General features: G+C 50.6%; 1 protein-coding gene and 1 pseudogene across 1 annotated transcript in view; one reads left to right on the top strand and one right to left on the bottom strand.

Moving 5' to 3' along the window:
- CMTM4 (CKLF like MARVEL transmembrane domain containing 4) overlaps positions 1–5,168 on the bottom strand; it is an 86,453-nt gene extending 81,285 nt beyond the window's left edge. The window contains 1 exon segment of the mRNA XM_063611801.1: positions 4,905–5,168. Coding sequence (XP_063467871.1) covers positions 4,905–5,090 — 186 coding nt within the window. The 5' untranslated portion in view covers positions 5,091–5,168.
- LOC129493341 (ras-related C3 botulinum toxin substrate 1-like) overlaps positions 4,370–12,359 on the top strand; it is a 29,134-nt pseudogene continuing 21,144 nt past the window's right edge.

Below are 12,359 nucleotides of genomic sequence, written 5' to 3'. Positions count from 1 at the left end.
TGTTTGTTTGTTTGTTTTGTTTTGAGGCAGAGTCTTGCGCTGTCACTCAGGCTGGAATGCAATGGCACAATCTCAGCTCACTGTAACCTCTGCCTCCCAGGTTCAAGCGCTTCTCCTGCCTCAGCCTCTGGAGTACCTGGGATCACAGGCACTCGCTATTATGCCCAGCTAATTTTTTGTATTTTTGTAGAGATGTGGTTTCACCATGGTGGCCAGGCTAGTCTTGAACTCCTGACTTCAAGTGATCCAGCCACCTCGGACTCCCAAAGTGCTGGCATTACAGGCGTGAGCCCAGCCTGTTGCAAGGTTTTTTTAACACTGAAAGGATATAGAAAGGTAAGTCTCAAACTTTAATGTACACGTGGATCACCTGGGGAATCTTGTTTAAATGCAGGTGACTCAAGTTCTGGGGTGAGGCCCACTGATTCTGCATTTCTAACAAGCCCTTAGGTGATGGCAATGCTGCTGGCCTAAGGCCAAACTTGGAATAGCAAGGATCTACAGGTTGCAATAGGCCACAAAAACCACCACAAAGTCTACAGCCCAATGCAGGGGCTCACGCCTGTAACCCCAACACTTTGGGAGACCAAGGTGGGCAGATCACTTGAGGTCAGGAGTTCAAGACCAGCCTGGCCAACATGGGGAAACCCCATCTCTACTAAAAAATACAAAACTTAGCCGGGCATGCTAGTAGGCACCTGTAATCCCAGCTACCTGGGAGGCTGAGGCAGGAGAATCGCTTGAACCCGGGAGGTGGAGGCTGCAGTGAGCCAAGACCGTGCCACTGCACTGCAGCCTGGGTGACAGAGCAAGACTCCATCTCAAAAAAAAAAAAAATCTAAAAAAACTAAACTTATGGCCAGTCGCGGTGGCTCACGCCTATAATCCTAGCACTTTGGGAGGCTGAGGCAGGTGGATCACCTGAGGTCAGAAGTTTGAGACCAGCCTAGCCAATATGGCGAAACCCTGTCTCCACTAAAAATACAAAAATTAGCCAGGCATGGTGGCAGGCGCCAGTAACCCCACTCGGGAGGCTGAGGCTGGAGAATTGCTTGAACCCAGGAGGCAGAGATTGCAGTTAGCTGAGATGGTGCCATTGCACTCCATCCTGGGCATCAAGAGCAAAAGTCTGTCTCAAAGAAAAAAAAAAAACACACACAACTAAATTTATTTTTAGACATGGGATCTTGCTATGTTGCCCAAGCTGGAGCACAGTGGCTACTCCCAAGCACCATAATAGCTCCCTGTGACCTTGATCTCCTAGGCTCAAGCAATCCTCCCACCTCAGCTTCCTGATTTTTAAAAGTCAAATTTTTCTCCAAACCACAGAGTTAGAACTTACTCATATTTCTTGATGGATTCTGAGTTTTGTAACATCTCGGAAGTATCTTCATAATGACTTATTTTCTTTTCCAGTTTAAATTTAGAGTCCAATTTCTTGGAGTTTTGTGGGATTTTTATCAAGGCTGGGAAGCCAACTACACCAAAACCATTTCAAGTTGCCATACCCTTCAAGTAGTCCCCTTTCCTTTATCACCCACATATAACCTCTCAGAGTTTAAATTCTAGAGATTAACAAACAACAGAGTTAGGCGAGATTTTGGGGGCTAGGCCCAAAATTTCTTCTAGATGAAAAGTACAACTCTAGGCCGGGCGTGGTGGCTCACGTCTGTAATCCAGGCACATCGGGAGGCCGAGGCGGGCAGATCACCTGAGCTCAGGAGTTCGAGACCAGCCTGGGCAACATAGTGAAACCCCATCTCTACCAAAAATACAAAAAATTAGCTGGGCATGGTGGTGTGCATCTGTGGTCCCAGCTACTTGGGAGGCTGAGGTGGGTGGGTCTCTTGAGCCCAGGTGGCGGAGGTTGCAGTGAGCCAAGATTGTGCCACTGCACTCCAGCCTGGGTAACAGAGTTAGACCCAGTGTTTAAAAAAGAAAGAGGCCGGGCGCGGTGGCTCACGCCTGTAATCCCAGCACTTTGGGAGGCCGAGGCAGGCAGATCACGAGGTCAGGAGATCAAGACCATCCTGGCTAACACAGTGAAACCCCCTCTCTACTAAAAATACAAAAAATTAGCTGGGCGTAGTGGCGGGCGCCTGTAGTCCCAGCTACTCGGGAGGCTGAGGCAGGAGAATGGCGTGAACCTGGGAGGCGGAGCTTGCAGTGAGCCGAGATTGCGCCACTGCACTCCAGCCTGGGCGACACAGCGAGACTCCATCTCAAAAAAAAAAAAAAAAGAAAGAAAGAAAGAAAAAGAAAGAGTGAAAAGAGAGAAAGAAAGAATGAGGGAGAGAGCGAGAGAGAGAGAGAAAGAAAGAGAGAAGAGAACAGAAAAGAAAAAGCCGGGCGCAGTGGCTCACGCTTGTAATCCTAGCACTTTGGGAGGCCGAGGCGGGTGGATCACGAGGTCAGGAGATCGAGACCACGGTGAAACCCCGTCTCTACTAAAAATACAAAAAATTAGCCGGGCCTGGTGGCGGGCACCTGTAGTCCCAGCTACTCGGAGAGGCTGAGGCAGGAGAATGGCGTGACCCCGGGAGGCGGAGCTTGCAGTGAGCCGAGATCGCGCCACTGCACTCCAGCCTGGGTGCCTGGGTGCCTGGGTGACAGAGCGAGACTCTGTCTCAAAAAAAAAAAAGAAAAGAAAAAAACAAAAGAACAATGGTACAACAAAACAGTACCTTACCAAAAGGTTAATGATAAATGCCACCGGCTTCCATCCCTCGACTTAGGTGATAAAGTCCCAGCAATGCAGTAATAACTAACAGTCTACAAACTGGATTTCAATTCTTTTACTAGATCCTTTTAGGGACAAGTTCTATTTACTTTCAAAATCCCACAGTGCAAACAAAGCGAGGTATTTGACCAAGCCCTGCTCTTTTCTTATTCATTTCTAATTATCTGTACTCTGGGCACCCCATACTCAAACACTGGCTAGCTGCCTCTTTTAAAAGGCAATTGCAGGCAGGGTGTGGTGGCTCACGCTTGTAATCCCAGCACTTTGGAAGGCCAAGGTGGGCGGATCATGACGTAAGGAGTTCGAGACCAGCCTGGCCAGGCCAACACAGCGAAACCCTGTCTCTACTGAAATTACAAAAATTAGCTGGGCGTGGTGGTGGGTGCCTGTAATCCCAGCTACTCGGGAGGCTGAGGCAGGAGAATCGCTTAAACCCGAGAGGCAGAGGTGGCAGTGAGCCAAGATTGTGCCACTGCACTCCAGCCTGGGCGACAGAGCTAGACACCATCTCAAAAAAAAAAAAAAAAAAAAAAGGCAATTGCACACCTCCCTTCACCTCCTACATTCTCTTTGCTAAAAGCAACGCCAAACTACAAAACCAATACATCTTTGAAAACATTCCAGTTTACCAGATAAGGTAAATTTAAAATTCTGAAGACAGATTATCTGATCCATTTTTCTTTCCATAAAGCCCTTCAAAAACACCCTCTGGCAGTCAGCAGAACAAGCCTTTCACCCAAGAGAGACATAAAATAGCCTATGATTCTGTCATTTACAAACACCAGGACATTTATTTAAAGGGTATCCACACATTATATTATTCCCAAGGAATGCTTATGCACTCAAGTAGGAACAGGAGGTCCAGGCCTGGCACGGTGGCTCATGCCTGTAATCCTAGCACTTTGGGAAACCAAGGAGGGGTGATCGCTTGAGCCCAGTAGTTGGAGACCAGTCTAGGCAACATGGTGAAACCCCATCTCTACTAAAAATACAAAAATTAACCAGGCATGGTGGAACGTGCTTGTAGTCCCAGCTACTCGGGAAGCTGAGGGGAGAAGATCGCTTGAGCCTGGGAGGTCGAACTGCAGTGAGGCACGATCGCACCAGTGCACTCCACCGTGGGCGACAGAGACCCGGTCTCAAAAACGAGAGTGAGAGAGACAGAGAGAGAGAGAGAGAGAGAACAAGAACAAGTGGCTTCTCTGGCTATGAGAAGCCTATAAAGTTTTGAGGCCGGTGGCCTCAGAAGGCCTACCTGTGACAGGGAATGTTGGGGGGACACACGGGTTTTTCTGAATTACAGCATGCCCACAACAGAGCTAAGCAATTGCCCGCAGAGGCATGTTACAAAACCACAAAGCAGGAACAGAGCTGAGAGGCGCCTGCCCAGAACACCCTGGAAGCTAAAACATAGGACCCTGCGAAATGAGCTCTACTACAGACAAGTCTAACAGAAAGTTCTCTGTTTCTGCTACCTCCAAAACTGGCTGCCCTCCCAGATTTAACTCTGGGTACCAATTGGGCAGTGCCAGCCACCGTGCTGGGCGGTGGATTCCGGGATGCCAAGTCTGTCTTCTTGGTTAGAAGGACACAAACCTCTGCAGTGTAGAGAATTGTGGGCATATCTGGGCTCCCCCACTGCATCAGAGCTACCTGCCTCCATCCAGCAAATACTTACTAAGCGCCTACCATCTACGCCTGGCACCCAGCTAGACATCAAGGGGGAACCAAGCCACAGTCCCTCGTCTCCGCAGGCAGAAACAGACGAGCACCGTCTGGAGGTTGCGCGGGCCGGGAAAACCTGCCACAGGTTGCTAAGACCAGCTGTACCCAGGAGACAGCAGGATTCCCAGCAGCACCCAGCCCAGTAACGCCACAGACTCCCGGGAGCGAGGGCGGAGCGGACAGGTAGGCCCAAGGGCAGGTGCTCAGGTAGGAGGCGCACACCAGAGGCTGCCGGCCTGGGAAGGGCAGGCTCTGGCCGAGGGCGGGATCCCCAGAGGAGGCTGCAGAGTGGCCCCGGGACCCCACGAGGGAGAGGGGGCGCGAGGAGCGGGCTCCGGCCCGGGCAAGCGGGTATGCGGCGGAGGCCCCGCAGCGGGGCGGGGAGGGAGGCGTGCGGCTAGGCCGCCCTCGGGCACCTGGGGCCCCGCCCGGCACCTACCACTTGGGCGACCTTGAGGCGGCCGAGCGCGCCGCGCAGGTAGTCGGGGTCGCAGCGCAGGCCGGCCAGCCCGCGGCGCTGGCTCACCGGCTCGGTGGTGGGCTGGTACGGGCTGCTGGCGCCCGAGATCATGGAGGTGCTCGAGGCCTCGCCCTCGAAGCCGTCCAGCTCCTCTCCGCTCCGCATGCTGCCGCCCGGCCCGGGCCGCCTCGCGCGGCTGGCTCCCGGCGCCAGGAGCGGGCGGACTCAGCAGGGCCGCCGCATCGCCGCCGCTGCTGCCGCCGCCGCCGCCCGACTGACCGCCCGCGGCCCGCCCGCCGCCGCCGCCGTCTCTCGCCCGCCGCCCGGCTGCGGCTGCGGCTCGGTCCGCTCGGGCTCGGCTCCCGCCGCCTCGGCAGCGGAAAGGGAGGGAGGTGGGAGCCAGGAGAGGGAAGGAGGCGGGAGCCGGCGCGCCGGGCCGGGAGGGGCGGAGCCAGGCCGCAGCCGGCCGCTCGGAGGCGCTCCGCGGCTAGGCGAGGTGGAGGCGGCGGCGCCGCGGGCCTCGGGGCGGGGCGGGGCGCCGGCTCCTCAGGCCCCGCCCTGGTCCCGCCCCCACCTGCGCCTAGAGCCGGGGCCGGAGCCGCTGGTGGGCGCTGGCGGGCGCTGGCGATCCCCGCACGCGGGGAGATGGGGTTCAGGCAGCGGGGTCTTGGGGCTGAGGGAAGGGTTGAGGTGGACCTGGAGGCCATGGAGTTGCTTTCCCAGACGCTGCCTCAGGTTCTCCTTTGAAGAAAGTGGGGTCCTCGACGCATAGGGTGGGGAGCTTCCCGGTAAAGAAAGAGACGGGCTGCGCCACCCGGGTGTCGGGAACGGTGCGTGGCCAGGGTGGGCCTGACTCGGACTGTTGGGCCGACGAGAGGTGGGTAAGTGCCTGGGTTCTCACGCTGGGCGCCTGGAACAAACCGGTTCCGAGGCCAGGGGCAAAGCGGGGCAGGGTGAGGAGCGGCCCCACTGCAGGTTGTCCCCGCCGGCCTGACCCAGGCGACCAACACGTTCCTCTCCTCTCAGCTGAAAAGCTTTGCTAGCTCTGTCTACGCATCAAGTAAGGTTAAACACAGATTTTGCCCCGAAGGGCATTAATTAGGGACCAATTTACAGTTCAAGTGTGAAGGCTAATTTTAAGCTAAGTAAAACACTGACTTTCTAAAAAGTGTCGCTTTGATATTGAACCCTTCCACAACCACAAATACCGAGAGCTTGCCGTGTTCTAGGCACTGAGCAAGGCGCTTGAAGAACGTATCGTTGTTATTGCTATTTTACAGAAGAAGAGACTAAGGCTGCAGACTGGAAGTAGCTTGTCCAAGGTCACACAGTTCATTGGTGGGCAGAGCCCAGGTTCCTACTTTAAAAAAAAAAAAAAAATTTATTTATTATTTTCATCATCATTATTTTTGTAGAGATAGGGCCTCACTGTGCTGCCCAGGCTGATCTCGAACTCCCGGGCTCAAGCGATCCTCCTGCCTCAGCCTCCCAAAGTGCTGGGATTACAGGTGTGAGTGACCGTGTCCAGCCCTCAACTTTTTCAAAGATGGAAAGGACAGTGACTCTAATACTGTTGTCCTTCTGTATGGGGGCAAGAGAGGGAGCTTGTTTTCAGGACCCCCTCAAATACCAAAATCTGAAGATGCTCTCAAATCCTTTATATAAAATGGTGTAGTATTTACATATGACCTACACACATCCTCTCATATACTTTAATTGTTCTACTGTATTACTTTTTATCTGTGTGTGTGTGTGTGTGTGTGTGTGTGTGTGTTGTTTGGGGGTTTTGTGTGTGTGTGTTTTCTGAGACAGAGTCTCACTCGTCACCCAGGCTGGAGTGCTGTGGTGAGATCTCCGCTTACAGCAACCTCTGCCTCCTGGGTTCAAGCGATTCTCCCATCTCAGCCTCCTGAGCAGCTGGGACCACCATGCCCAGCTAATTTTGGTATTTTTAGTAGAGAGGGTTTCACCATGTTGGCCAGGCAGGTCTCAAACTACTGGCCTCAAGTGATCTACCCACCTCAGCCTCCCAAAGTGCTGGGATTACAGGCATGAGCCACCATGTCCAGCTTATTTTTAATTGTTTTTTCCAAATACTTTTTTTTTTGAGACGGAGCCTCATTCTGTCGCCCAGTGGCATGATTGCAGTGCACTGCAACCTCCACCTCCCAGGTTCAAGCAATTATTCATGCTTCAGCCTCCTGTGTAGCTGGGATTACAGGTACCCACCAACACGGGTAATTTTTGTGATTTTAGTAGAGATGGGGTTTTGCCATGTTGGCCAGGCTGGTCTTGAACTCCTGACCTCAAGTGATCGGCCCACCTTGGCCTCCCAAAGTGCTGTGATTACAGGCATAAGCCACTGCACCCAGCCTGTTTTTTTCCAAATTTTTTTTATCAGCAGTTGGTTGAATCCATAGCTGCAGAAACCACAGATACAGAGGACTGACCCTAAATCAACAAATATTTATTGGGCACTTACTGTGGATTAAGCAATATACTAAGAACTTGGGATAGACAACCAGCCGATGGTGACATTAAGTGGCTGGATGTAGACTCTTGCCTCTGCTTTCTCCCAAAATCCCAGTGAAATGACAGTTACAGGGATTTTTTTGAGGGGGTAGGGGTGGGCATTAAACTGTTGGGATAAAGAATGGGAAAGGAGGCAGGGCACCATGGCTCATGCCTGTAATCCTAGCACTTTGGGAGGCTGAGGTGGGAGTTCACTTGAGGTCAAGAGTTCAAAACCATCCTGGCCAACATATTGAAACCTTGTCTGTACTAAAAATACAAAAAAAAAAAAAAAATTATCCATACATGGTGGCGAGTGCCTGTAATCCCAGCTACTCGGGAGGCTGAGGCAGGAGAATCGCTTGAACCCGGGAGGTGGAGGTTGCAGTGAGCTGAGATCACCCCACTGTACTCCAGCCTGGGCTACAAAAAAAAAAAAAAAAATGGAATGGGAAAGGAGACAATGGCAACAGAATGTTGGAAGCTGGGAAGCAAATGGGCAAGTGTAACTTAGCAGATCCAAGAAAGCCAAACCCTAAACTGGCAGGGGAAAAGCTGAAATATTATGCAGCACAGGTTATATCACAGAACAAAAGGCTCAGGAATGGGCAGCACCAAGTAAGAGTAGAGTTAGGGGGTGAAGGCAGGAGTAATAAACAAGAAGATCAAGTGAAAGTCTTTAAAGAAGCAAGTGGATCCCTAGATCCCTTTTCACACCCATCCCCCAAAACTGGAGCTTTGTTCTCTGAAGAGGGTGAAACAGAAGGCCTCTTCATTAGAGATCACTAGGCACAGTTCAGGGAAGGAATACTGTACTAAAAACAGGTGGAGTAAGTGAAAGTTTGCTTAATGAATGAGACCCCCAGACATCCTTCCCCAGATCATGGTAGCCAAGACCTCACATTCTCTCTGGAAAACACGATTAGCACAAGAAGAAAGACCCAAAGATCCTGACAATGGAAGTACCCCAAAGTGGAGCCCAGCCAGATCACCCAACACTGAATCCCACAGTTGAGACTTCTCACCTACAGGCACAGAGCTTCCAATGAGCTTTTGAGGACCCTACTTTGAAATATAAATGACAACTAAGAGTCACCAAACATTTGAGGAAAACCTATAACATAACAGAGGTCAAAATGAAGAAAAAGATATATGTCATTAAATGTTTACAATGGTATATATATGTGTGTGTGTATATATACCATTTTATACACATGTATATATCAGTATTCTCAGGTAAACTGAGAAGATACTGTAACCATGAAAAGTTTAGAATAAGGCTGGGCATGGTGGCACATGCCTGTAATCCCAGCACTTTGGGAAGCGAGGTGGGTGGATCATTTACAGTCAGAAGTTCAAGACCAGCCTGGCCAACATGGTGAAATTCCATCTCTACTAAAAAAACAAAAATTAGCCCAGAGTGGTGGTGCATGTCTGTAGTCCCAGCTACTCAGGAGGCTGAGGCAGGAGAATCGCTTAAGCTCGGGAGGCAGAGGTGGCAGTGAGCCAAGATCGCGCCACTGCACTCCAGCCTGAGCGACAGAGCAAGACTCTGTCTCAAAAAAAAAAAGTTTAGAATAAGGCTGAGTGCCCTTACAGTGCTCACACCTGTAATCCCAGCGTTTTGGGAGGTTGAGGTGGGCAGATGGCTTGAGCCCAGGAGTTCGAGACCAGCCTGAGCAACACAGCAAGACCTCATCTCTATTAAAAAAAAGAAAAAAAGTTTAGAATAAGATGTTACCAAAAAGGAATATTCAGAGAAAAAAAAAAAAAAACCTCTTAGACAAGCACATGAAAATATGCTCAATGTTATTAGTTGAAGGAAATTAGGGAAATGCAAATCAAAACTACTTCATAACTGCTAGGATAGCTATAATAAGAACAACAGTAAATTATAAGTGTTGGTGAGGATGTGGAGAAACTGGAACCCTCACACATTGCTGGTAAGAATGTAAATGGTGTAACTGCTGGGTTGAAAGTTTGGCAGTTCTTCAAACAGTTACATAGAATTACTATATGACCGAGTAATTCCACTCCTGCATATATACCCAAAAGAACTGATAATGGGTGGCCGGGCACAGTGGCTCATGCCTGTTATCCCAGCACTTTGGGAGGCCAAGGCAGGTAGATTGCTTAAGTCCAGGAATTCAAGACCAGCCTGGGCAATATGGCAAGACCCCATCTCTACAAAAAATACAAAAAACTAGCTGGGTGTGGTAACACATGCCTGTAGTTCCAGCTGCTTGGGAGGCTCAGGTGGGAGGATTGCTTGAACCTGGGAGAGGAAGGTTGCAGTGAGCTGAGATTGTACCACTGCACTCCAGCCTGGGCGACAGAGTGATACCCTTTCTCAAAAAAAAGAAGAAAATAAAGAAAAAATTGGTAATAGGTGCTGAAACAAAAACTTGTATGAGACGTGCCAGGCTCCATGATGCCTGTAGTCCTAGCTACTCAGAAGTCTGAGGCAGGAAGAACCCTTGAGCCCAGGAATTCAAGGCTGCAGTTTGCTGTGATTGCACCTGTGAGTAACTACAAACTCCAGCCTGGTAACACAGCAAGACACCATCTAAACAAACAAAACCTTATTTTTATGCTCTGATTTAAAAGGAAACACAAGAAAACCTTCTTCATGAATGTTTGTAGCAGCACTGTCCACAGTAGCCAAAAAGTAGGCACAAGCCAAGTGTCCTGCATTACCCCATGAAACAGGAGTTCGAGACCAGCCTGGCCAACATGGTGAAAACCCATCTCTACTAAAAATACAAAAATTAGCCGGGCGTGGTGGCATATGCCTGTAATCCCAGCTACTCGGGAGGCTGAGGTAGGAGAATCGCTTGAACTCGGGAGGCGGAGGTTGCAGTGAGCCGAGATTATGCCACGGCACTCCAGCCTGGGCAACAGAGTGAGACTCAGTCTCCAAAAAAAAAAAAAAAGAATGTGTTTGAGAGCCAGGCACGTTGCTCATGCCTGTAATCTCAGCACTTTAGGAGGCCAAGGCGGGTGGATCACCTGAGGTCAGGAGTTTGAGACCAGCCTGGCCAACATGGCCAAACTCCATCTCTACTAAAAATACAAAAATTAGCTGGGCATGGTGGTGTGCCCCTGTAATCCCAGCTACTCAGGAGGCTCAGACAGAATTGCTTGAACCTGGGAAGTGGAGGTTGCAGTGAGCTAAGATCGCTCTGGGTGACAGAGCGAGACTCCATCTCAAAAAAAAAAAAAAAATGTGTTTGAGGCCCAGTGTGGTGCCTCACGCTTATAATCCCAACATTTTGGGAGAAGCTGAGGACATGGGCAAATCACTTGAACTCAGGGGTTCAAGAACAGCCTGGGCAACATGGTGAGACCCTGTCTCTACAAAAAAATGAGCCATGTGTAGTGGCGTACCTCTGTAGTCCCAGCTACTTGGGAGGCTGAGGTGGGAGAATCACCTGAGCTCCAGAAGTCAAGACTGCAGTGAGCCCTGATCATACCACTGCACTTCAGCCTGGCCAACAGAGTGAGACCCTGTCTCAAAAAAAAAAAAAAAAAAGATTTTTTAAAAAACAAACTTGGCGGCCAGGCGCAGTTGCTCATGCCCGTAATCCCAGCACTTTGGGAGGCCGAGGTGGGTGGATCACGAGGTCAGGAGATCAAGACCATCCTGGCTAGCACAGTGAAACCCCATCTCTACTAAAAATACAAAAATTAGCTGGGTGTGGTGGCAGGCGCCTGTAGTCCCAGCTACTTGGGAGGCCGAGGCAGGAGAATGGCGGGTGAACCCAGGAGGCGGAGCTTGCAGTGAGCCGAGATCGTGCCACTGCACTCCAGCCTGGGTGACAGAGCGAGACTCTGTCTGGAAAAAAAAAAAAAAACCTTGGCATTTAGATTTAGTGGGACAGATAGTCCCTGCCAGTGGGGACATGGAGAGCCAGTATTGAAACCAGTAAGTGCAACGGAATATGTGCTGAGTGTTGTTGGAGGAAGGAGGGTGTTCATGATGGTAGGGACATTTCCAGCAAAAAGATTTAATTGAGTCTGTGGGTCAGAATTTCAGCTGAGATCTGAAATACAAACACCAGTTATCCAAGCAAAAGGGTTGGGGGAAAATACTGCGGGCAGAGGGAACAACATGTGCCAAGGCCCAGTGACAAGCACCAGCAAGGCGCACTGAAGAGAAAGGAGTGCAGAATTCAAGTGTGGGGAACTGGCAGAGGAGACCTGAAGCTGAAAGGCAGCTGCGGACCAGTACCCTGTGGGAACTCATGGTCCACAGAAGAGGGTAAGTTCCAAAAGGAGAGGGCTAAGCCTGAGAGTGGCCCAACAAGGCCTGCCTTGAAGGATGCTCTCTCTGGCTTCAGTGCAGCGATGGATTGAGCAGAGGCAAGAGTGGAGGCTGTCCTCCAGTACTTATTAAACTGTTTCCTGTTCCTGGACACTAGCCTAAGTTTATTTTTAGTTCTAGGGACAGACTCAAAATTTTCACTTCTGGTTTTTAAAAGAAGTTTGCAGACTTCCAAAGGGTGTTGTTGGGAATCCCACACGGATCCTTAACTAGTAGACAAAACCTGGTATTGTGGTGCCTTCCTTGGCGTTGGATTGTAATATATTATGAATCCCTGGGTGTAGCTGTGCCTCCGGGTGTCTACAGGTGCTGAAGACAAAATGAAGACGACACAGAAGCAGACAGCCCTTGGCCAGGTCCCTGGGTTCCAGTGTCTAGTCCCCATATCCAAGCTGACTCAGGACAACCAGACTCAGAAGAGACTGATGAATAAGCCAGATGCTACTTTGTTAATTACTGCCAGAGGATAGACTCTGCCAGAATGCTGATTCTTACCTCAGACCCGTTATACGGAAGAGCTGCTCAGGGCAGCCAGCTGATGTGGAAGGACATGCCTGGGCCTCAGGAGGCTTAGGCTGCTGCCCAGGGTCTTTTACAAC

This window comes from Symphalangus syndactylus, chromosome 11 (assembly GCF_028878055.3).
Source record: "Symphalangus syndactylus isolate Jambi chromosome 11, NHGRI_mSymSyn1-v2.1_pri, whole genome shotgun sequence".
Taxonomy (NCBI): domain Eukaryota; kingdom Metazoa; phylum Chordata; class Mammalia; order Primates; family Hylobatidae; genus Symphalangus; species Symphalangus syndactylus.
Note: the sequence above shows the minus strand (reverse complement) of the source record. Positions and strands in the feature narration are given on the sequence as shown.